At 37.1% G+C, this 25,117-nt stretch overlaps 1 protein-coding gene across 2 annotated transcripts in view; it reads right to left on the reverse strand.

Moving 5' to 3' along the window:
- Positions 1-13,454: 13,454 nt before the first annotated feature.
- The window catches only part of SLC12A2 (solute carrier family 12 member 2), a 63,871-nt gene continuing 52,208 nt past the window's right edge, over positions 13,455-25,117 (reverse strand). Inside the window, exons 20-27 of one of the 2 annotated variants that reach the window (XM_082497110.1) lie at positions 24,570-24,710; positions 23,841-23,888; positions 22,119-22,241; positions 21,818-21,929; positions 21,251-21,337; positions 18,809-18,944; positions 17,522-17,589; positions 13,455-16,612 (exon numbers count right to left, since the gene is read on the reverse strand). In XM_082497110.1, coding sequence (XP_082353236.1) covers positions 16,477-16,612; positions 17,522-17,589; positions 18,809-18,944; positions 21,251-21,337; positions 21,818-21,929; positions 22,119-22,241; positions 23,841-23,888; positions 24,570-24,710 — 851 coding nt within the window. In that variant the 3' untranslated portion in view covers positions 13,455-16,476. The remainder of the gene's footprint in view (positions 16,613-17,521; positions 17,590-18,808; positions 18,945-21,250; positions 21,338-21,817; positions 21,930-22,118; positions 22,242-23,840; positions 23,889-24,569; positions 24,711-25,117) is intronic. The other variant, XM_082497111.1, reaches the window with a different exon arrangement.

Consider the following 25,117-nt stretch of genomic DNA (forward strand, 5'->3'; position numbering starts at 1 on the left):
TAAGTATAAGCAAGAGCCTCCCTGCGTACCATGCCTGGGCATCAGCTATAAACAATCAGGTCTTATCACTCTGGGAGTGGAATACAGTCTTAAAAATATACCGTTAATTTCAGTTCAGTTAGTTAGAAGAGACTTAGCTGCAAAGTATACATTACCTTAAACCAGGACACAGTAAAATGAAAATTGTCTTGCTATTGAAGAGAGATTGCAGTATAAATCCCTTGGCAACTCGAAGCAAGATTGTAGTGAGTAAAGGTAACATCTATGTTAGGCCTAGAGAGTGAGTACCTCACAGTGAGTACTTCACAGCTGTTCCAGCAAGTCTATGACACTTCCTTATTATAATAATTTTAAAATATAGATGTATAAATAATTTATAACCTAACATTTCTTTTTGAGGAAAGTCTCTTGGTTCTTTCCAGCTTTACTGCAAGGACTCAGCCCCTCAGCTCTAGATCTAAACATTTGCTTTCCCAGCATGCCAGTACTGAAGTCATTCACTTACCAGGCCCATCCACGAATTCACGCCTCCTTTTTTGTCCTCAAATGCTCCAGAGTGTTTCACCTCTATGTATGTGTCAAAGTGACCAAGCAGTGTGTACAGACTTTTTAGGGCTCCTCCTTCTTCCTCAAGCATGCCTCCAATTCAATAGACACAGGAACATTGCTGGGAGTATTGCTGAATCTAAGCATCTGTAATTATTTCTGAGCACATCATGTCCTTTCTTCATAGCCACACCTCTTAAGCTAAACAGCAGTAATGCTACAGCAATTCAAACAGCTCATTATTTCATGTTCCTTCTCTGACAGGATGGGCTTGTAACAGTTTTTCATAGGCCAGGACCTTCAGCCAGCATTCTAGGAAGGACTGTTTTTCTAAGGGATTTGATTAGACTGACTTGGAACCACTGGTTAAACTTTGTTGTAATGGATGTGGTCTGCTGACCGACAGCTGAAGAACCTGCCTTTGTTCTAAACCCACAGAAGAATTCAGGAGTGGCAATGTACTGCAAAACTAAATATAGCAAAAATCTCACTGCCCTAAGTGTGTTTCTTAATTCTTCCCATGTGTTATAAATGAAGCCTAAGCACCTGAACTAATCCGTGCTGCAAAAAAGACAAGTCTTATATCCAAGAAAAGGGCTGTATTTATGAACTTCACTTTGTTGGGATGAAGATTCACAACTCTACACCCACACTTCTTAAAGCAGGACAGAAGGAAAACATGAGAGGGCAGAAGTATAACATTTTATATCTAAAATAAAATCCTAGTCCCTGGTGCAACTGCTTATCTATTTGACACCAAATTGCTACAGCAGAGACAGGAAATAATTTCTTTGCTTCCATAGCCTTACAGAACTGATGAAGGAGGTGATATCTCACGTGATCTGTGAAGCTTGTTCTAAGATTGCCAGCCGTATCTCAGCATGGGTGGTCACAGAAATGTTTAACCTGTGTATTTGGACACGACTGTAGTACAAGCAAGCCTCCTTCTGCTTGGGCTTGTCAAGAATGAGGTGTTTCACCCCCAAGCTTAAATGGTAATTGCACTGTTCTCCCCCACTCATAACATTTCTGAAAGCCATAAATCCTTAAAAATCAGAAATAAAGGCAACTATGAACATCTGAGATAGGAAACAATGAAAATATTAGAGCAGTATGGCTCCCACACAACATTGACAGGCACAAATGAGCTATGGCCTGAGTCGCCTGTAAACATTTAACATCAATGAGAAAAAGTTTTTTGAACAAATATTACACATCTGGTATGCAATAATGAGATAGGAAGTTTACATCACCGTTTTGTGCATATATTTTTATCTGGATGTTAGCACAATGATGAAGTGATCAAACTTGGGAATTTTGAGATGAGCTGTGGCAAAACCTAACAATTTCTACCTCTTCCAAAATGAATTTTAATATCATATAACCTTCATATTATACACTTAAGCTCTCAAAACTAAGATTAAATTGCCATCACCAGCCTCCCTCTCAACCTTACTGAGTCTGCACTGCCCAATGTATAGCCCTAGCCTGTTCTTGCATATGCAACATGCAAGCTGCATTTGTTTCCAGGTCCCAGTTTTAAGGGCAACCACAGTCTTCAACTTCAGTACTGGAGACAAGTCTGCAGTCCCACACCATCTGGCAGTCACAGGGTTCCTTTCTTTTTCCATCTAAATTACTCAAAAAATATGGAAATACTAACAACAATTTCTGTGTCACGTTTTTGAAGGTCATTATACTCTAAAATGACTACTATTATTTGGCACAGTGTTGCTGGATGCCTTATTTTCATGGCATTGATTCAAATACACAGCTGAAGAACCTAATATATTTATTCATGAGTTTGCTGAGGTCTTTATTTTCCATCAGTATGTCTTCTCAAAGCCCTCAGTTTCAGATAAGGCCTCCAATAGATCAGGTCACTGCACATATTAAGTTTATTTCTTTCAAGGAAGACTTTTCCTAAATTAAAATTTGTTCACCTGCATAGTCAAACTGTGATAGCAAATCAACTAATAAATCTGCAGGAAAATTCCAGCTCTACTAATAGCATCATCCTGACATTTTTGTGAAAAGAAACACATTCATATGATCTTCAGTTAAATTTTCAGTTTCTTTCAGTTAAATTTTTCCCATTTTTTAATAAGCTTACAAAAGCCACAAAGTTTCCATTTCTACAGAAGACATGCAGGCACATTGGTGAGGCAAAGTCTCAGCTTCCACAGAACTTGCAATGTGGCAAGCACCGCATGTCCTCTTTCAGTACTGGGCTTAGAATCTGCAACTCAAAGGAAGAATTCTTAATGGCTCATGTAAAGGTCATCCTAAAATCTAGCCAATAACTTTAAACACTGTGATTTGAACACCTTACACTGTAATCATATTTTTGTCCATTTTGCAACATTAACTGAACAAAATTATCTACCACATTTCCTATCTAGTCTAAAAACCTTTTATGAATTTCCCAACAGGGACTGGAAGAAAGGACAGGGGAAGTTATAAATAAAACAAAGCAAACACCTTCCCTCAGTACTTGTGTTTTGGTAGACACACACCTCCCACTGTACCAGGTGTTTCAGCTCATTATTTCTACTGCCAACTTAGGTATATCAATATCATCAGCTTTGTGTGCTGAATTGCCCAACATTTATTTCTTCTGTTCAACCTACTCTTTCTGGCATCTGTTTTGAATTGGTTCCCTCTATAATTTCCATGCATGTCCCTGTCCCTTGCTGTTTTCTTTACAATTGAAGTAATACTTTATTAGGGTTTATATAATCTATGGCTACATAAACTCATGCAGTCATTCCCACTTTGGAGGGAAGGGTTAAAAAAGGTATTACTTTACAATTTACCAGCTCATATGCATCACTCCTGGCATCAGCTTTTATTGCCTCCACATCTTTATGTAAGTGTTGATGAGAGCAGGTCATAACGGTGCCATTGCTGCCACAGTAATTGAAGCCCCTGTCAACACTTCCAAAGTAAAATCCTATATTTGGTCTTGTTACACAGCTGTAATAATGCTCCAAAGTGAGTGTGTAAGTCCGATGTGGAAGTGCATGTGCATCTTTCCTTTGTTACTCCCAAAGGTATATTATATCATCAAATACCCATTGTTTATGAATAAAAGTAAACTAGTTTACTTATCAATAATGCACTTAGACACAGATCAATTTAAAAGAAACCAAACTGGATAGCACAGTTGATTCAACTTATTTTTTAAAACAAATTTTAGAAAAAGTATTTTTAAATGGCCACAGGTTACCTATTTCTGGATCAATTAACATTTTTCCAAATTATCTTCTAGCCATGTACAAAGTTAATAATGTATGATACTGCTAAAAGATTTATCTGAACAAATTGAATTCAATTAGGTGTAAAACAAGGGGGTTCTCCATTTTATGAGTCATAAACCAAAAAGTAAATATAAAAGCCTGAGAAGATATGTCATTTGTTAGCTGAGAGACTGAAAATTGATAGTTAGGAAAAAAGATTCAGCTTGAAATGCCTGTCACTAAATTTATCAATTGGTGCACAGACCTTAGAAAAGACAAAAGCAAAAAAAAACCCCAATTATAGTATTTTTAAGGCCAAACTCACTGCTGAGATACCTCAGCTCTGTGTCTCTCACTCTTGATTACTAAGACTAACATCACCAGACAATTTAGTCAACGTTAGCCTCATCTCTGGAAAGTACAAAGTATTTCTCAACAGGCCTCTGAACTGTAGAAAAGCACTTTTCTGAATAATCCATTGAATTCTTGGACACATAATCCACAGTATTTTAAGGCTTTGATTTCTGTATGCCTGAAACTCAGTGAAATCCTTACAATGAGTACTATTGTTACACTGACCAAGCACACAGAGATGGTCTTAAATAGCTACTCTTGAATCAGAGCTGAGCTACATTGGGATAGCTCCTAATGTAGCCCATCTATTAATATCACTCCATGGAAAATACCAAGTATACCAGATGTGCTGTTAACTAAATGGATTGAAATTCCTTTGCCTGCTTACCATATGATGCAAAGAAACACTATTTCTAAGTATCCCACAGAATAATAAGATCCATTCAGTCTCAAAACAGCTGTTTTTTGGCTGAACGGTAGCTGTCCTGGAATCCAGTTTTAAAGCCAAGATGAAAGTAGAAAGTAGACTGTTTGAAAGGAAATTTGATAGTTATAAGTCATTTTTCAGCTGCTGAGAACACAGATGTAAATTTTATAAATGTGCCCACTTCAAAATACAAGAGTTTATGGAATATGGAGCTAACCACAGATGAGCCTTGTTTCCTTCTGCATGCAGTGGGTTACATCCACCACTTCCTCTGCCTAGCCTCCTCTCCTGAGAAGAGAAGCAACACTTGCTTCATGCAACACTGAACAGAATATGATAGCATTACTCAGTCACATTATTGATGTGAAGCCACCATGCTGTAAGGCGCTTCATTGTCTTCCCAGTCTGTCCTTTCCTTTTTATGCACTGACCTCGCTCTTGTGTATTTGTGTTTGTGTTTAATGTCCTGTCCACTCCCCAGCTTCTTTCAGTGAAAAGAAAACTAAGCTGCCCTTCATCGGGACATGTGTTCTTAAGGAAAGCATAGACCAGAGGAAATAGCCAAGAAAAACAAACCACAGTAACCAATGCTTGAACTGAGCACCAGTAAAGCAAATAATTGAAAAGATCTTGTTTCCATAAAGTTACATTAAAAACCCACCAAAACATTGCTGTTTGTGAGACAAAAAGTGGGTAAAAGAGAACACAAAATATACTTCAAATATCTATATAGCGTGGTATGGCTAATAAAAACAAACAAACAAACAAACAAACAAAAACCACCAAAACAAAACGCAAACCCATCCTTTGTGGAAAGAGTATCTTTTTTAATATTTCTGAAGTTTCAAGACTGGCATCCACAGAAAATTAGGTCATACATACCTATTTATCCATAGAAAATTGGGTCATATGTATTTATCCATAGAACATGTGAAAATGTTACAGTCACAGTGCTAGATTTACCTTCTCTATTGCTCAGACAATACTTTCCAAAATGAATATAATAGAAATGTCTTCTATACATGAGAAGGAACCACTCTTAATTCTCTCAGCCCTTTATCTCTCTTCAGACTAACAACAGCATCCGTTAATACTATGTCATTTTTTTTGTGAAAAAATCATCAGCTGGTTAGGAAAGTTGCTTAGTTTTGCTTTTGTTTAGTGTTGCTACCCAATTAACCACTCTGATTTTCTTAATTTTTCAATTTCAGCCATCATTTTTTAAAAAAATTGCCTCTCAATTCCCTAGTGTCACGACTTCTCCCGTATTTTTCTCCATAACATTCAGAAGTCTCATCTCCAAAAGCAGTACACCCATCACAAATCCTCATAAATACACAGAGAGTCTGTCACATGCTACTGTGCTAGCATATCAAAGAATTATGCAGTCAGACATAGAATGCATCTACATCAAACAGGCACGCAAAGATGAAAGCTGGTTATGAAAGCAACCAAGAACAAATATTCTAAAGTGACACAGTCAAAAAGCAAGTTTTGTTAAAAAGCAAGAGGAAGCAGAGTCCAGAATATTATCCACATAAGCAGTAAAAACCCCAAATTTTCAATGATGCAAGTAATATCAAGCATTCCATAACTAAGTGGTCAGTTATGAAGAAAAAAAGATGAAAAACAATGAGAAAAAAATAGCAAAATGCTTTAAGCACTTCCACAGTACCCTCTATTTTTTAAAAAAAAACTTACTATGCAGAGAGGGTGTTCATACACTCTATGCACCAGCTCTGATAGAAAATGGAAATAGCAAGAAAAATAATTCAAAATGTCAGGCTGATTTCCTCCACTACAAAGCTTTTCCTTCAGATGCACCCTCGTTTGAGTAAGATCCCACGTCTGCACTGCCAGGTATCCTGTAACACTTCACCAATGCCTTTTTATGTCAACTTACCTTTCCACACAGGACCTTAATTTCTCTCCAGAAGAGTGAGAGAAAAACAGGTGACAAAGATGTGGCCTTCCTCCTCTTCTTGGCATTCTTTTACCCCCAGTTCTATTCCATGGTTCACACATCTTCTCAGTCAGTCCCTTGTGTCCTTACCCTCTGCGTTCCCAATTTTATTCCCACACCCAAAACATGCACTTCACTAATCTCTCTAATCCATGGTCTTTCTTTCATCCTTAAGTGAATTGAATGTGCCAGTTCTTAAACAGAACTCAGAACCATAGGATCTCCCTCCCAAGCATTCGTCTTCTGCCAGTTGGCTTCGACATATTATTTCGCAGCTACTGCAGTGGCAGACCGATCTAAATTTTCTTGTCTGTCAACTCCTGAGTAGAGACAAGGGATGCCTCTAACATTTTTGCAGGTGATCTCATATTCCTTTCTATTCTCCTAAGAGCATATGTATAAACATCTCAGACCATACTCGAAATAGACAACTGGAAGAAGCCACCTGATCACAGGCCCTGATACTTCACAGGGTATTTTAAATACAGCAGTATCTGTTGGAGGGGCAATACAGCTGGGAAAGCAATTCAGGAGATTTCTTGAGTGCCTTGGTGATAATTTCTTGATGCAGTTGCTCAAAAAGCCGTCTAGGACAAACTCTCTGCTGAATCTATTTCCTCACTAGACAGAATTGGCTCGGGATGTGGAAGCCAAGGTCAGTCTTGGCTGCAGTGACTATGACAAAAAGCGAATTTTAAAATCCTGAGCAGAGTAAGCAAGACAAAAGCTAGAATTACAGTCCTGGACCTTCAGGAAAGCAGACTTTGGCTTCTTTTAAGATCTTGTGTTGCTGGTTCCCACAAGAACCAGGGCAAAGAGACCCAAAAAAGCCAGCTGATATTCAACAACAACCTCTTAAAAGCACAAAAACCTTCCAATCAGATGTGCAGGAAGTTGAGCAAGCATGGAAGAAGGCCAGCACACATGAAACAACCTCCACATGCAATCAAACACAAGTACACAGAAGGTGGATGCAGGGACTAGTTGCCCGTGAAGAATACCAGTACACTGACCAAGTGTACAGGGATGAAGTTTGGAAATCCAAAGCTCAGTTGGAATTGAAACTAGCGAGAGATGTGAAGAACAATAAAATGGGTTTCTATTCACTTGCAGCAAAATACTAGGGAAATAAGCAAGTCCAGCATAGTCACCCAGATGGGTGAGTGGGATAGAGCATGCAACACGTAAGAGAAGATTCAGAAAACTGAGGTTTTTCAGCTTGAGAAGGCAGTAGGGAGGTCTTTTTCTTGTCTTCAATAACCTAACGGGAATTCATTCTTCCTGATGCACAATAAGATGAAAGGCAATAGACAAGTTGCAGCATGGAAAAGTCTGATTTGACCATCCTTATGATGAAAACTTGCAATCCGAACCCTAGAACAGATGCTCAGAGAGGCTTGGAGATATTAAAAACCCAACCTGACAAGGCTCAGAGCAATCTGATATACTTGGAGCTGCTTTGAGAAGGGGGTTGGGCTAGACAACCTCCACAGGTCTTTTCCAAAATGATTTATTTTACAAGTATGAAAACTCCCCAAAAATAATGCCAGATACTTTAAAAACTTCTCTGTGTTTATCATTCCTGGAAAAGAACTTGGAGCTTCGTTTTATAAACAGTTCTTAAAAAAAAAAAACAGCAAGAACAAACAATGGACATGCCATTTCTTAAGATCACAGCTCTCTTACTAAAGCAGGTCCAGGAGGGTGGGTGAGAGAGTAAAAGAATTTCTCTAGTGCTTTTAAGAGCTAAGAAAAAGAAATTTTACCCTATCCATAGATAACTGCTCACTAGTGGCTCACCGGACAATATAAACTGCAAAAAACTGTCATACTACGTGACCTGACCAACCCCACCATTACTACTGCCATCATGAAAATCTTAAGTCCTAGGAAGAACCTCGTCATTCCTGCAAGCTCCATATCCTACAGACTAATTTCAAAGATCCACACATATATCGTAGTGCCACCAGTGAAACTACATGATATCTTTTTCTGCTTTTCATTAGACTTGGGAAGTAGATAGCTTGGATCATACCTTATGTTTATGGACTGAAGGAACAAGCTGTGTTATGTATTTGATTTTTATCAGTAACAGCTACTTATCCCACAACACAGGAATGTTTTAAAGTTAGAAGTAATTAAAAAGTATTAATTTAAAAGTGTTTCCTATTAAAGGGAAGAGAGAATATTCCTAGTATTCACAGCAAAACCTAGAAATCAAAATTTGATCTGACTTCAAAATCTGCCACTAAGTCACTTTGTGGCTTAAAAGCTGCGATAGAATATGGTTAATTACAGTCAGAACAAGGACAAGACTACAAACTTAGAACCTATTGCCCTTTATTTAGAGGCTCACTACCTATAGTCAAAGCTACAGTAGGAGAAGACGCTTTTTATTACTAACCTTGCCTAATCCTGGGAAAGTGAAAAGTTCTTGATTATGATGCATTTGGAGTGATGGTGCACAGATACGTTTGTAAAGACAGACTCCAAATCATAAATTAATTGTTGTGTGTCTGGGACAGAATGGGTTTTCTAGAATGACCTAAGAGTTTCAGGGTTGGCCAATAGTTCCCAGAGTTGACAAGTAATCATAACCTCTTGGGTATTTTACCCATTGGAATCACTTGTATGGTGACTCCTACCTCCCAGCTGAGAATCAAGCCTCTTTTTTCTAGGTGCTTACAAACATGGCAAGAACAAGAAAGCATCAACCCCCAAACACCACAATACAATTAAAATAAAAATATCACGGATAATGAGTGCTTATTAAGGTTTGGCATGTATTTGCCAAAGCTTGAATCTTCCCAGTAAATCCTACCATCTCTGAAATACTACTATTGCTAGTTGAAGGATACAGAAAGATTTTAATGTGAATAAAGACTCTTAAAATTAACAACATTCAACTGTGCAATCAAAAGTAAAAAGAAATTCTATCTGAGGTTAGCCAAAATCCCATGGGAAAGCCTACACTATTCCATGGTTAGCCTTGATTTCATATGTTAATACTGTGAATGGCTGTTGTTGGTTGACTCCATAAAATGTCATTTCCTTTGAGGTGCAAGCTCCTCTTGGCAGGCACTGTGCTTTGACCTGCTATAATTTCTAGGTTACCAGTGGTTAAATTACTATGTTTTACTGCAAGCAACAATTCATAACTTTTGTGCTTATATTTTTGCAGTTTACTTATGTTTTGATTTTCTTTTCTTTACCCCCACTGCTCATCAGAGATGAGTTGCATTAAATTGACCCAAATGTTTATAAAACACATAGGTTAGCACTGGATTATCTGGCATATTCTTTTGTGTTTTTATATATATATATCTCCCAGCCCCTGCATCATGTATAATTTTTTTTAAATACAGGTCTAAATGTTTATATAATCGGCAACAGTAGTACAAATGAATTGATCAAGCATCGCTATAATTTGCAACACTGTGGTTAAACCAACCAGCCAGGCAGCTTGATGTGAAAGAATGAATGACCATACAGAGGCGGGAGTGAGGATGTTTCAAGGCTAATCCCAGCTCTCTAATTTTCAGCCAGAGCCTCTGGAAATTCTTTGCTTGTGAGTCCATTTCACCATCTGTTTTGCAGAGAGAAATTTAATTGCTTAGAGGTGTTCCAAGATTTAGTTATCAGTTGTAAAACACTTCAACAGAGCAATAAAGTTATTCTCAGGCTTAATAAGCTAGGAAATGCCTCGTGTTACACTATTCAGTTTCCTCCAATACTTTAAATAGCCAGTACCTCAACATTTTGGGATGACGTAAGGCTTTTACCTGTAGAAGGTGGTGGATGTTTATCTTGTTTGTTACTTATGAAGCCCAAATACCTTGTTGAAATATCATGGATCACTCTGAAACTAGATGGCAAAGGTCAGTCTGTTTCGTTTTCTAACATCTCTTTTCCCTCTCTTCCTGCAGCGTTTATCCTTCTGCTCTCTAAGGTTAACACAGCTGGAAAGAGCCACGGAGAAAAGCAAGTATCACCCAGTGCTTTATGAAATGGTGGTTACCAGGGTGTAAAACGGCTGTTTGAACTCAACAGGCAGCATCTGCATGGAGATTCCTGCACCCTTTAGGGAAACACCAGAGTATTTTTCCGGCCAAAGAGTAGCGGTGGGAAAAATAATAATGAACTTTTTTCCGACTCACAATCAAAATTACGAAACATGCAGTGCAAAAGAACACTATTATGGGGATACCCGTTAAGTTTATTCAAAACACTAAGTCCTTTAGCCCGGGAAACCGGAGGAAGAGTGTATTTGACACAGTAATGTCAGGCATTACTTGAGATGTTGAAGAGCAGTAGTGCCACCTGGCGTTACTATTGCAGCTTGAATTTCCAGAAAACCGTACGGAGAGTTTTTCCCGTTTCTTTCACCAAATAAAAAAAAAATAAATAAAAAAAAATCATGCCGTATTAGCAGTATTTTGTAATTATTACTGTGGACGGGAGCTGAGGGACTATAAAGACGAGGTATCTAGGCCCTGAACCTCCCACTAAAATTTGTTTTGACTGCAGCTCGTCAGGGTCAGTTTTCCCCAGAGCCCTGCAGGGTGGGAGCAGAGTTGTGAGGCCCTTCTTCCCTCACGCCCAGATGCTACCGCCCTTAGATTCCTGTTAACAGCACATTTCACAAGATTTCACTAAAGCATAATAAAAATACGCTTCAAGCACACACCACCATGCATAAGCAAACATCAGAGCACTTTACAAAAAAAGGGCAGGCTTATGGCGAGCCACCAAAGGCAGCCGTTCGCGGAGGCCGCACGACGGCCCGCGCAGCCTGGGCTCCCCGAGGGCCCGCACAGCCCCGCGGCCACCGCCACCCTCCCGCCCCGGCAGCCGGCCCGGAGCCGACAGTTTAACAGCCGCCGCGAGCGACAGGACAAGCGGCCCGCCTCCCCAGAGCAGCCAATAAGAGGACGACGGGAGGTGCCCGCAGCCAACAGAAAGGCGGGGCTGCCGGAAGGGGCGGTGCCGAGGGGCGGGGAGAGTGCGTGTGTCGGGTGTTAGCGGCGCGGCCCGAGGGGCAGCAGGGCTGAGAGGGGCGCGAAATGGTGCTTAAAAACGTACATTTAGCATTGGCTGACATTTTAAATGCTGAACGATTCCATTTTCCCTCTGCCTATTACGTTGAGAGATGCAGGTAAACATGGCTGCGCAGGCAATGCGACAGCAGCTTAGCACCCCTAGGCCAGCACAAGCAGTGCAGGCAGGGAAGGGAGGGAGGCTGGCAGAGAACGGGGGAAAGCAGGTCCGCGGAGCTGCAAAGCCAGCCTTTTCTCCGAGAGCGAGCAGGTCAAGGGTGGGACCAGCAAAGAAACTGTTCTCAGGTTTCCTTTTTCTGCTTTCAGTTCTGTGCCTACTGACACCGGTGAGAACAGGGGTGTAAACAGCATAGGCTTAGGTTAAGGCCAGGTCACACAGGTAACTTACAGTTGTGTACCTAGTCATCAAGTTTGATGTATACAGCCCAAAGGATAGAGTACAGTTTCTTTGTCATTGTGAGATGGGACTTCTGGGCATTTACTAAGACACCTTATGTTTCAAGAAAAAGGTCTTCCCTGCTTCTGTTTGGAGAAGGTGTATGCTACTGCTTCAGCATTTACTCTTCCAGTTCAAAAGTTAACAAGGTGGTGGTGATTTCCACCAGCTTGTCTCCCTCTCTCCTCTATGCAGGCATCAGCCTCCATCAACAATCCAGTCTTAACTCTGAAAAAAATCAGTTCCCCACCATGCTGTTGAGAGGCAGAGTAGCAAGAAAGATACGATGATGCACAGCCAAGCGCCAAGAAGTTTTCACCCTGCACCAAAGGGAAGCAAGCCACTTACATAGAAGCAGAATACCATTCAATGCCTTTGTAGTCTCACAGACCTGAAGCCTAGCTCCTGCTCCAGCTGAACATAAACCAGGTTTCAGGTATAGAGGCAAGATTTACAGGATCCCACAGAGGTTATACAAGAAGTGTAACTAGACTAATGAAGAACATTTCACCAAGGTGAAGAGAGTCCCACTTTCCTGTTCAAAAACGAAATCAAAACAGGTTACTATGCAGGGTCAACCTTCACTATTTGATTGTGTAGGCAAGTGATGAGATCAACCTTGATCCAGTTTTCATTTTTTAGCTTTGAAAGCATACGTGAAGTCACTTATCTGTGAATTCAGCTAATGGTCCTGTGTCCTTATTTAGATCAACCACTTTTCCAGCAAACAGGAGGATCTAGAAGAACTGCTGCGTTCTTTCTCCTTTACCTCTTTACATACTCAAACAGGTAACAACCAATGCCATGGAAGTTGGCAGTGTACCTTGCGTTCCAAGCGTTTGCTTTCCACTGGCCTCCAAACCTCACTCTCAAGGCCTAGATTTAAATGCATGGCAAAACTCAATCAGTAAGTATTTAGTACATTAAGGATAAACAGTAGAAGTCTGAATTTATTAGAGGTTAATTTTCAAATAAAAATTCTCAGTCACCCAGCTACACTGGGAAACACCGAAATTGATGAGGTTAAAAAGTTGTTCAGTGGTTCTAAGTATCAGTTATTTGCTATAAGAAAACAACTTGCCATTTCTCATTATGCTCTTAAACTTATACATTCAACAAGAAACTAGTTGAAAAAATATATTAGTGGAGTTGAGGCCAAACTTGTCTTGCTTACAAGCAGCTTTGCAACTGAGTCTTACAAGTTATTTTCCCCAATGTATTTCCTCACATCCCAGTAGGCTACTGTTTTGAGGAAAAAAAGAGTTAGACAGTCCTTCACTGTATTCAGAAGCAAAAGTTACATACATAATAGGAACAAATTTTCAGATACTGGTGTTCCAGCTTAATCATACCACATATTGCGGATTGGTCTACATTGTCAGGCAAGTCATGACAAATTTTAGAGAGCAAAACAAGGTTTATTTGTCTTATGCAACCACTGCTGTTCCTAACCCAGCAGCAGCAAACACTCCCCTTACACCAGGCACCTAAATGGCTTTAAATTCTACTCATGATCCTATGCAAATTCCACAATAAAGGTTAAGTATCAGGTGCATGCAGTAAGCATATTCACATATCAAGAACTACTTTCAGCATTAATCTGTTAAACTATGAACATTATTCCCTATACCCCACCAATAAAAAAGGCTTTATTTAGACAAGACAGTTGTATTGAATTCACTTCCTTTTATTGCAGTGACATCCCCCAGTACAAAGTATTAACTGCAATAATTACGTTAAAACATTAGAAAAGCATTTGTGTGTGACAGTTACAGTACAGTATCAAATCTTACATCTCCAAACCAAGTGGGCCATTACCCACCAACGCTCAAATCTTTAAATTATTTTCAGTTATTTTTAAATATGTAATGTCAGAAAAAGCATATAAAAAGAATGTATGTAAAAGGAAACCTAAATACAAATATAAGTGAACAAATAAATAATTGATTTTTCTCCAGCTATTAATGTCTTTCTAAACCCATACAAAGAAACCTAATCTATAGAAGGTATGAATTGCCTTGTGTAAGTGATTTCATTTTTCAAGTAATTAATAGTGATTGGAACATAACTAAATTTGGCGTCAAAATCAAAGCAGAAGTTGGAGTGACCACCACTAACTGACATCTGTTGAAAACAGTTACCATTAACTATTGAAATTTTAGTGTAGCAAATAATCTTGAAACTTGACCTCATGCCTAGCATTAGTGGACTTCTGAGGGTGCATGTGAAAAGCATCCTATGTTATTTCACAGACATTACCTTAACTATCCCCATATGCATATTTAGATATATTTTATATAATTTTATACACATATATGCATGTATACACACACTTCATTTGGTTTCTGTGTTACAGATCACAAGCAATGGTTTCCTGAATGGGCAAAAACCTTTTAAATAAGTGTACCTGTGCACTTTTTTTTTTTTTTTTTAAGATAGCAGCACTAAGTCCATGCCTTACTGTCCACCTGTTCAAAAGAACGTAACCCACAAAACAAGAAGAAACATGGCAATGATTCCACATTCACAATGTGACATCCTTATCCCCTAAAAAACACTGTAAAACCTGTAATCGATACGTTGGTAAGTTTGATCCCCTCCCCCTCACAGGGAAGAAAAACCACTTTTTTTTGTCCTATAATGTTTATCATAACAAGCTGGGTTCATGCTGGCATCAGTTATCTCACACTTAGCAGCAAAACATGCATGTTTGTTTTTCTTTAAGTGACATGATTTAATAGTCTTAAATCCAATTGACAGAGACAGCAAAAAGATTTTTTTGTAGTTTACCAAGAACTTGACAACAGCATCTACTGCACTGTGTAGAATATTTTTATCCTTAATCACAACAACTTGAAGCTCTACCTTGCCACACATATTATGCTTTGTCCTTCAAAAGGAACAGTTACATTTCAATTCGATCTTGTGTTTAGCATAAAAATACATCTTTTTTCTGTGCATCCTTAAATGAAAGTCACTCACCCACTGGTAAACTGATCCAGTAGCATGTCCAATGCTAATATCAAAAGCTTGTGAAATGTTTTTAGGCAATCCTTTCTATTCAAAATATAATAGGAATTTAAAAAAGAGTTCACATTACTAACCTTTATACAAAGGCTCTAGTGAAATTCCTTTTGTAGGTGTACATAGTAGGCTAAATTATGAAGTTTTCAAAATAGACAATGAAAGGGGACACAAGATTGGCAGTTTCTTTATTGAACATAGAAAATGTATAAAGTAGGATGTATGGAAGAGATCTAAACTGCTAGACAATCAAACCTGAGTATTATTTAATAAGACTGAATGTATTTTCTGACAACTGAATGAATTGACCTAAAAACATCTCCCCTAGTAACTAGTGGTCCTTTTAACCATTTGTTGAAAAATGCGAGAGAACTATAGCTTTTACATTTCATATTGGATAGCAAGATTCCACATAGTGTTTACTGTTTTCTGTTAGATAGCATCACATTGCTTATATTATCCCCATTCAAGCCTTAAGTTGGGTTTTGCTTCAAAATAAGTTGAAAGTGACACCAAAACGTAATAGGCCAAGAATTAGGACAGGTCTTTTTCTTTCCTTCTAATTTGTAGTAAGATAAAAAGCTTCAGCCAGTAAGATTAATTTGGTTTCCTATTAGAGCGACAGAGCAGGACTGACAGGTATCCTTCGCCAAGGCAGCTGGTATTAGCTGTGTATCTCAGACTAGTGCCAAAGTAGTACACATTGTCAAATTTGAGAAAAGGATCCACTCTACTAGTAGGATTAGTTTTATTTTGACCACTACAAAATTTAATAGCGGAAAGTCTTAATAATAAAAATCAGGAATTTGTTTTAGTTCAACTGACCTGCCCCAATTCTCACCTTAAAATCTAACAGACATAATAAGAACCCAAAACTTTCTGACAATAGAAAACATACAGTACTAAAAACTAATAGCTCAATGGAAGACTGAAAAGCAGCATTCATTTTTATTGTAATATGGAAGAGACTAGAAACTAAAGGAAGTCTGATCTAAACTATTAGTTGAAGGCAGATTTTGACATTCTATAGAAATTTACAAAATAGGATGTATAGATGAGATTTGGTTAATTTCAGAAGGCACCTCAAGGCTAAAAGGCTTTTATAAATCTATAATCCTTTCATTGATCAAAAATAAAACATTTTATTGCTGCTATTCAAATAGCAAACAAAAAGCTTGACTTGTTCTTCAGTCTAACAAGGAGTCTTCCCCCATTAAGCAAGATTAAATTACAGAAGATATAGAATAAAACTGAAGATGTCACAACTTCAGAAATACAGTGACTTTCCTTGTGTGCTTTCAAGTCAGTGAAACAGTGAAAGAAGAGTCACTTTTTGCCTATGTAATGTTAATAAACTATAGACCATGTCAGTCACTCTCCCCTCGGCACTGAAGTACCATTTCATCACAGCTGTCCCATGTGCAGTACTCTTAGGAATAGAAGGTAAGAACACTCTGATGATTCCCACGAACAAGGAGAATTGGTGGCAGATCTTTAGAAAGAGCTTCTAGCCAGGCCATGTACAGCGCACTAGAAACTGCACCTTTACGTGCAACTGGCAAACTCCTACAATTCACAAGGAAAAAAAGCATTCAACAATTAGAAAAGCCTGGTGGAGTGCATGTCATACCATATAAATATGAAAGTACGATTCTGCGAAGAAGTATATATTAAGTCAAATTTCCTAACCTTTTTAGTTTCTATTTTTTTTCCTCAGAATTCAGTTAACAAGTTGAGAAGTCTTATCTTAAGCACCACAGGCCTACTCTTACTCTGGCTCTTACTGCCATTTTGTATCCAGGTAGTTTCACAGAGAATTCTCCTCAGTGGAAGAGTCTCTTGAAAGACTCTTCAAGATTTAAAAGTACAGACTTTTCATACAACAACAGGTTGGTGCAGTCTAATACTGCTTCTCACAATCCTTCCAAAACATGCCGTGCTCTTTTCTTTTGAAAAACCTACTGTAAGTGTATTTGCCCTACTCAAACTTCACTTGTAGTATGACTTCATGGAGCTCTGAAGCAGGCTCCTGAAGAAAAACCCAGCAAGAAACCTGCAATGTGCATTCTGCTTGCTTACACCAAACATAATTCCATGGAAATTCATCAGCAGGATGATGATCTAACTTATCTAGAGAGATTTCCTAGAAAAAGAACTGAAAGGAAGGACCTGAAAGAGTGGAATAGTTGGCATGTGGGAGCAGAAGGAATGTGAAAATCCTGAGCTGCACTACAAATGTGGAGGTAATCACCTAAAGCAGTATATCAGAAGCATGAAATCAAACAGGCCATTTTTCATTCATCAGTATAGTAGCTCCATACTTCTAATAAATACTTTCAGCACTGAAACCTCCTTGAGTATTTCTACACTTTAATGCCAAGGCATAGGCCTTTTCGTAACCTGCATTTACATATATTTGTATTTCAAATTACAGTTCTATATCAATTAGGGTTACAGTAAAAATCATTTACTTACATGACAATTATGTTAGCTGTACTTGAATGTTCTTTCAGCAACTCATTTAGTCTAATCTGGCGATAAGTCTGTAATTAAATTGAAACTTGTTAGAAAGATTTTTATGTAAAACTTCAAGAAGTTCATTTATTCAAGAAAAATGAAAACTAGTTATGATCAATTGATATGAGTCATTTATAGAAAGCACATACTTCCACCTCAAGTTTGGCAATTTATTAATTTTTCTGAAATACCCATGGTTGCAAGGCTGGGAGAGGAGAAAGCAGTAAGCTTAGAATGTGCAAGTAAGCCAAGTTAAGTACCATGGAAGCTAAATTTAAGATAGTTTCTTGAATAATGATACCATCCTCCATAGATCCTAGAAGCAAGGGCCCTTTATGTTCTCTTCAAGGTTCTTTTAACTATATCCTATAAGCTCACAGGGAGCAGGTCCTACAAAAGTAGAGCCTCATCTGCATTTGGTAAGCCTATCTCCATAACAGGCCTCCCTTTTTTTTTTACTACCCTATCCCTCTCAACATCTGAGGTAGCTTCCTCGGTAATTTTCAGTTTTCTTATGTCAGCTAACTTTCTAGCAAAGATTGAGTTAACCATGTCTTACAGTTCTGTTGTTCTCAAATGAGCTGAAGTCTAGTTAGTCTGTGGGCTAGTGTCTGCAGAAACAATTAAGCTTTCAGCAGACTAGAGAATAAATCACTTCAGTTATCTGACTGAAATAAGTTTTGGCAGTGTGGAATATACTCAGGACCATCTTGAAGAACTTGGGATCACTGAAAGTTTAACAAGTATTTCTTTACATACTTGTCTGTATCTGCATTCTCTTATAGGATGCTACCTGAGTCTCCTCCATAGAAGCACTTGAGAAGGAATACCTTTGATGTCTCTATATCACACAAGTGCTTGGGAAAAAAGTCAAACCTTTAATTGCTCCTTAACACCACAATTAGGTGTAGTGTGGTGGCATTTTTTTAATAATGAAGCAAAAAATATTAGTTTAGTCAAAAAAAGTCAACAAACAGCTGACTATAGACTATATTATTCTAAATTAACTGCTGAAATATTGTAGGAAAGCAATTTAGCTGTCCCCTCCCCAAATGCAAAAACATTTCTTTCTTTTTTTTGTGAACCATCTAAATGGTTTTAGATGCTGCTTGCCATCAACCATTCATAAAAACAGCTATGGAAGAGACAATAGCAAAAATGAACTAATTGATAGCATGTCCACAAATGCAGTAGGGTAAAAAAGTTTTAAGAACATTTAACATAACACTTAAAAGAATACAGAACCTTTGTTTTGTAAAGCTCAAGTTCATTATCTGTTATCCTCCATGGTTCATCCTCCTTCATTTTATCTGCAACATCTTGTTCTTTATCATCTTCATGAAGTCGGAAGGGCTCTATCATTTCTTCGAAAGCTGCAATACTGGAACAATTAAGTGAACAGCCATATTAAAACAGATAAGAGTCTGTATGTCAGCAATGACTTTCATGGTACCAGAAAGTAAGTTTTATTACCATATAAAATAAAGTGAACTGAATTTTTTTCACTGCCATTTGCAGTTAGAACATCAAATCAGCTATTTGTATGCGCAGACATAATTCAACAATCAGTTAGGGACACCTATAGGAGCTTTCACTGTTCATCGCACAACTAAATATAAAGTTTAAGCCAGTTAAAAAAAAAAAAAAAAAACACAAACACAAAACAACGAACACCTTTTGCTAGAGTTTTACTGTAATTGTTTGAAGGTTGAACAGTACTACCTTAGAGAATGTATAGTAACCAACAGTAGCTTCTTCAGAATTAAATTTGAAAGGAGTACACGTCACACTGAATAAAACAGCTATCAAGTCTCAGGCTAGCACCATGAGGATTTTGGCCTGATATTTTTATTTTGCTTCTTTTTAATCTTTACAATACAGTCTGAGAGCCACATTCAAATGCAAATAACCACAGCCACCTTGTTTAGTCTTCTTGTTGCACTCGTTAGAATATGAAGTGCTACTTTGAATTTACTTGAACTTTAGCAAGAACTTCGAAAGAAAACCTTATGAAGACCAAAGAGGCATTCATTTCTACTAGAAAGAACAACTTACATTACCCTGCTTTATCCACATTAGGATACTTTAGCAGCAAACTAAGGCTGCCAGAAGTTATGAAAGTAGCTTTTTTTTTTATTCAAAGAATTTGAATAGCCCCATCATGTGAGATGTGAGAAAAAGAAAAGATTTTTAGTGAAACATACTGAAATATATGCCTTGCATCCAACCAAATAACTGCATTTTGATGCTATTTGAATGTTTGGGGTGTTTTTTTGTTTGTTTGTTTTGTTTTGTTTTTTTTATAAAGGTGACAAGGTATTGCCAATATCTTGTGGTTGCAAAGTACAGTGTGGAAAGTTTAACAAACTTTAAGGAATACGTCTTAGAATATATTACTGATATTGTAGTATCAGCATGTGTAACATTATGTTCCATATAGTTAAATGCTTCCCCCAGCTCCCTAATGGAGGTGTTCCCATTCCTCCAGGAAATCCCCCCACATCTTTCTTTCTACCCTTGGTGGTCTTCACCAAAGCTAGTTAATACAATGACTTCACCTTCATCAAAAGGGAACACTCAAATATGATCTCCTATTTTTTGGCTGAACAAAAAGAAGTATTAACAATATTCTATTACATAGCACAGCAACTGTTAAAAATAAATCGTCTTTCTCCACTTAGTTTACAGCTATTGTTAATGCCAACTGGTATCTTAGAAAGGCTTTGGATTTATTGTGGAGAAGGTATCCACAGAGATAGAAAAAATGCTCTCACAAGAAATAACTCATGGATCCCTTCTATAAAGTAAAAATAATTCCATGTAATTCTACAATCTCAACTTTCTATGCATAAATGCGTGCTACCTCTGAGCTTACGCATTTTCCAGTAGCACGCTCCCAGGAGCAAAGACATCCAAAAGCATCAGAGTGGCAGAAGTACTCTACTGTTTTAGTTGCTTGATATATCCTATACATTTAAGAAAAGGTGATTAAAAAGCAGGGTATAAAAGAATGCATATTAGCATTCACCATTTACATAAATTGTAAAACACTATTTCCTAACCTGCATGACATGTCAAATTATTCAGATACGTGCACATCCATGTAAAAGGTATTTTTACGACTTCAACATACTAAAGAAGACTTGAAGGGAAAGGAGGATAATATTTTTAATCTTACATGTTCTGTTATATATTTGTACTGAAAGCCATCTACAATTAATATTTTTTTAAACTCGAAAATCAGAAATATCACATGTATGATCATTGCGGTGTAAATTAAAAGTCCAAGCAATTTAAAAAAATAACCAAATCAGGCTATTTGAAGACCAAGCTTTGCTACATTAAATTAAGACTCCAAGGAAGATAAAGACCATCTAAGTTTCTGTGAGCATTTCTCTTTTTAAAGAAGATTGCTCCAGACAAATTGGATTTTTTTAAACTGTATTTTTCTAAATTTAATTTTACAGTCTAAGGGCTAGAGATTTAAAAAATACAAAGTTCTGTGTTCTTGGAAGCAGGCGTTATTGCTTAATTTATTTCCTGCATTTTTGCGAAATGCTGGATGTCATAGTAACTACTCTATCAAAACTGTTATGTAGGAAAGAATAAGGTATTCTAAATTCATGAAAGACATCAAGAATTCAACTTACAAAGGTTTTTTTTGTTTGTTTGTTTTTTAAGACTTACTTCTCTTTCTTTGGCTTAGTATTAATATCCCCAAGAACCATAATGTCCGAGAAGTCTATCCGAAATTTGCTGAGCAGAGTAGCCATCCTGTATCAGAAAAACAAGCCTTTATTCATAATCAGATTTTTAATTATTTCACATGGTAAACATAGGAGTTTGGTAATAAAAGCACTAGTTTAAAAAAAAATAAAAAAACAAACCACAGCAACTTAAATATGATATGAAAAAATCAAATTGACCCGGCATACAGCTATAAATCAATAACATGCTTGGGAAAAAAACGCCAACATTTTAAAACCCTAAAACTCAGAAGAGCTCTCCCTTAAAGTCAGAAAATATTTGAAAAAGAAAATTTTAGTGTCAAAGCTGCAGCAAAATTAGTTTAACTTGAGGTATCTCATCCAAAACAATCTGTGGGAAATGGAACTTTTTTGAAGAAGGAAAATAGAATATGATTACATCTTAATCAAACAACAATTGAAAGAAGGCTACTAGGAAGAAAGAGTCATATACCACATAACATGCTCTATTAGCATTTGAAATAAAATTTTTTAAAGGTAAACTTACGCTCTTCTGTCATGATCAATCCTGTTTATTTTTCCACCAATGAACACTCTGATCTTACAGTCTTTCCACTTCTTTTTGGTTGTAAGAAGATACGGAATCAACAGTGTCAAACCTGCATTTTGGCCAGAATTTGAGAAGATTCAGAAAACATATTATTGTGTCGAGAGTTTAATAGTACAAATTTGTAATCCATAAATGAACTGACTGAAACATACTTATTAACAATTAATTCAAAATCACTTCAGCGTTGTTTTTTTTTTTTTTTTTCCAATGTTTGTTTCTGAATTATACAGCACATTACCTCCATCATCAAAGAGCCACCAGACATCAATATTGCTTTTGCCTTGTTTCTTCTGAAACTGCGTGCTAGCATCAAGAAGTCTTTGGTCAGCCAAGTTTAAAGGAGAAGATGGGCTCTTTGAGTCTGGAAAAGAGTATGATGAAATTTCTTTTTTGAAGTGGTTTGCTTAATCACCCTGAAATTCATCAAATGCAACTTAATATTTTGTGATGTCTCTAAGTTTAAACAAAAGTTATTTCTTCCCCCCCAACCTAACTCCAAATTTTGATTGAATGGATATAAACTGAGCTGTATTTAGGCAGTCTGCAAACTCGTAACTTCAGCAGTTAAAGATTTAAACCTCAAGTCATTTAGCAGACATGTGACACACGAAGCGTCTGTAAGATCTTTATACAGTCATTTGCCTGGACAATTTAACTAGCCTTGCATACATACTTCAGAGCATTCTTGCTACATCTTGCATATGACAAAACTTCCCTTAAAACATGTAGATACTAATTTACAAGTAAATATGATGTCCTAAGCAATTTTTCTTCTTTCCTAAAATCCATTTTTCCTTTAAGTATGGAGTGAAAATAAAAGCTAGTTCTGCGTATTGGAATTCTATCTTCTGCAACGAGTACTGTTTTGCATGTGCAAGGCTCTGAAGCTCAATATAGACTATTTTGCATAACAAAGTTATTGGATTTGCTGAGAACAAGACAACAATGGCATTTTCAATTAGGTTAACACAGGTAAGTTTGGTTTTTTTGTTTTGTTTTTTTTTTTTTTTTTTTTTTTTTTTTTTTTTTTTTACAACTATAGAAAAAAATAACCCTCTTCCCTTAATTAAAAACTCAGTTTGAACAAGAGCCAGGATTTTGATATTCATCTCTGTCCTTATTTTATTAGGAATTTTAAAATTTTGAGTACATCTGTGACCGATTTACATTAATATACTACTTTACTGCATACTGGGACTTCTTCCAAACTGCCATCTTGTGCTTCAAGATGTAATCTCACTTTCCATTATTAAAACGCAACAGCTTCTAGCTGTTGAAATTATGAAGAAAGCATCAAAAGTTAGATGAATTTTAATTAAGGCAAAATTATTTTGCTTAACTCAAAAAAAGTCTGAAATAAACCAGGAAGTGAAAACTGCTCAAATCATCTCTCAAAATGCTGTTTATTTGAATGACTACTTCGCATTATTTCAGGTGTTAATCTCACTGAATGGCTATATTATGCATTAATTTGCAAGCTATTGAACAATTCCAAATAACATAGTAACAACTGTGGCTTTAGAAGATCGACTAAATAGACTGATGGAGCACTTCCACTATACCATTAGGTTGCTGTTCCCTCACTCCTAAATTAAGTAAGGACCCAGGCAGATACCTGAGACACAGACACCTAAGCAAGCTCCTGAACACATTTCAAATGTTACTTTGGAACAAAAGTTTAAAAACTATAAAAAGAATTATCCAACATTACTCTCAGACACATGCACAATCCTTTCTCAATAGCAACTTGTTTTGGGAATTTCCACAAAGTTGCATTTTTTCTATAGCCTAATCCCTAAAGATGAAGCACATTCCAAAGCAGATAAGAAACAAATCAACATTGCATGGCTGATATTTTTCCTCTCTCTCTCATATGTATATGTAGAAAGAAGTACAAAAGGAAAACTGAAATTAACAATGCGAAAGAATGATTTAACACAAAAAGGTGGAAAATGCCTGCCTTTTTTCAACAGTGGTTGTGTTGGAGTCTTTCCATCCTCGTCCTCCTCTGGAAGATTTTTAAAGATACAAAATAAAAAGGTTAATTTCCTTTATGATGTTAGTGAAAACACTACTAGTGTATTTAAAAAAAAATAGAAAATAAAATGTAGAATGAAATGGGTTTTCAAGAAAGAAAAGCACACAAATGCAGTGTACCAGACCCTGAGCTATATTTGTACCTAAAAAAAAAAAAAGCATCACATTGCTAACTTAACTGTTAAGTCACTCCAACCTAACCTTTTACTTAAAAAGAAGAGGAAAGTTGGTTATTGTCATATCGAAGTATCTTGAACGATTTGTGTCTGTTAACACAAATATAGTATTCTAGTGAAAAAACCTTCATAAATTTAGCAGCCTTCAAATCACACATACTATATAGATGTATGGCACAATTTTCAAGCAATTTTTAATGCCTGTCAAACTCATTAACAAAGAAAATCCATTTTAGGTCATTGTCTATCACCTGTTTTACTCGGGGGACTAGACAGGAAGGATTTATTTTACATACTGGTAAGCTCTAAACCAAAGTACTTAAGTGATTAGACATCAACGGCTAAAAAAGCATGACACTTCTGTTCCACAGACACGAAAATCCCTTAAATAATTCCTTGGTGAGGGGAGAGAGGAACTGAAGAGAATGAGAGAGAAAGAGTGAGAACTCAAATTTCCTTGCTAACTAGCAAGTTACCTTTGTGTAGAGTGGAAGTTCTTTCACTAGATGATGGAGCAAAAGCTATAGAAGTGTCTGTCTCAGCCTTCTTGCTATAATCCACTTTTACTATGACATCCTTGGTACATGGAGATTTTTCTTGGGATGACAGTAACTCTTCTTTGAGAAAGCAAAGAAACACATTATAAACCACTTAATTGTTCCAAATAGTATCAACAGAGGTATATATATCTATACTGAGATGGTTCACAGTTGGTTGAGCTCTGCTGCAACTGTTATGCTATGGCAAAGAGAGTGGGGGAAAAAATAAAAGCAGAAAACAACAAAAAAAAAAATGTTATATGAACTGCTTCAGAGAACAAAGAGGCTCCTCCTCTGAGCAGAGCTGTGATTTCCAAGGCTCACAGGTTTCCTTCATCATTCTGCTTGAAATTTAACTGAAATTATACTCGTTGGCTTAAGACCACTACCTACAAAGCATAACCAGAAAAGAGTAAACCTTTCTAGACTTGAGACATACTACTACCGAGGTCTCTAAACTAGTGAGTGTAGGGGTGGGTTGGCAA

The sequence above is a fragment of the Vanellus vanellus genome (assembly GCF_965231255.1).
Source record: "Vanellus vanellus genome assembly, chromosome: Z".
Classification (NCBI taxonomy): Eukaryota; Metazoa; Chordata; class Aves; order Charadriiformes; family Charadriidae; genus Vanellus; species Vanellus vanellus.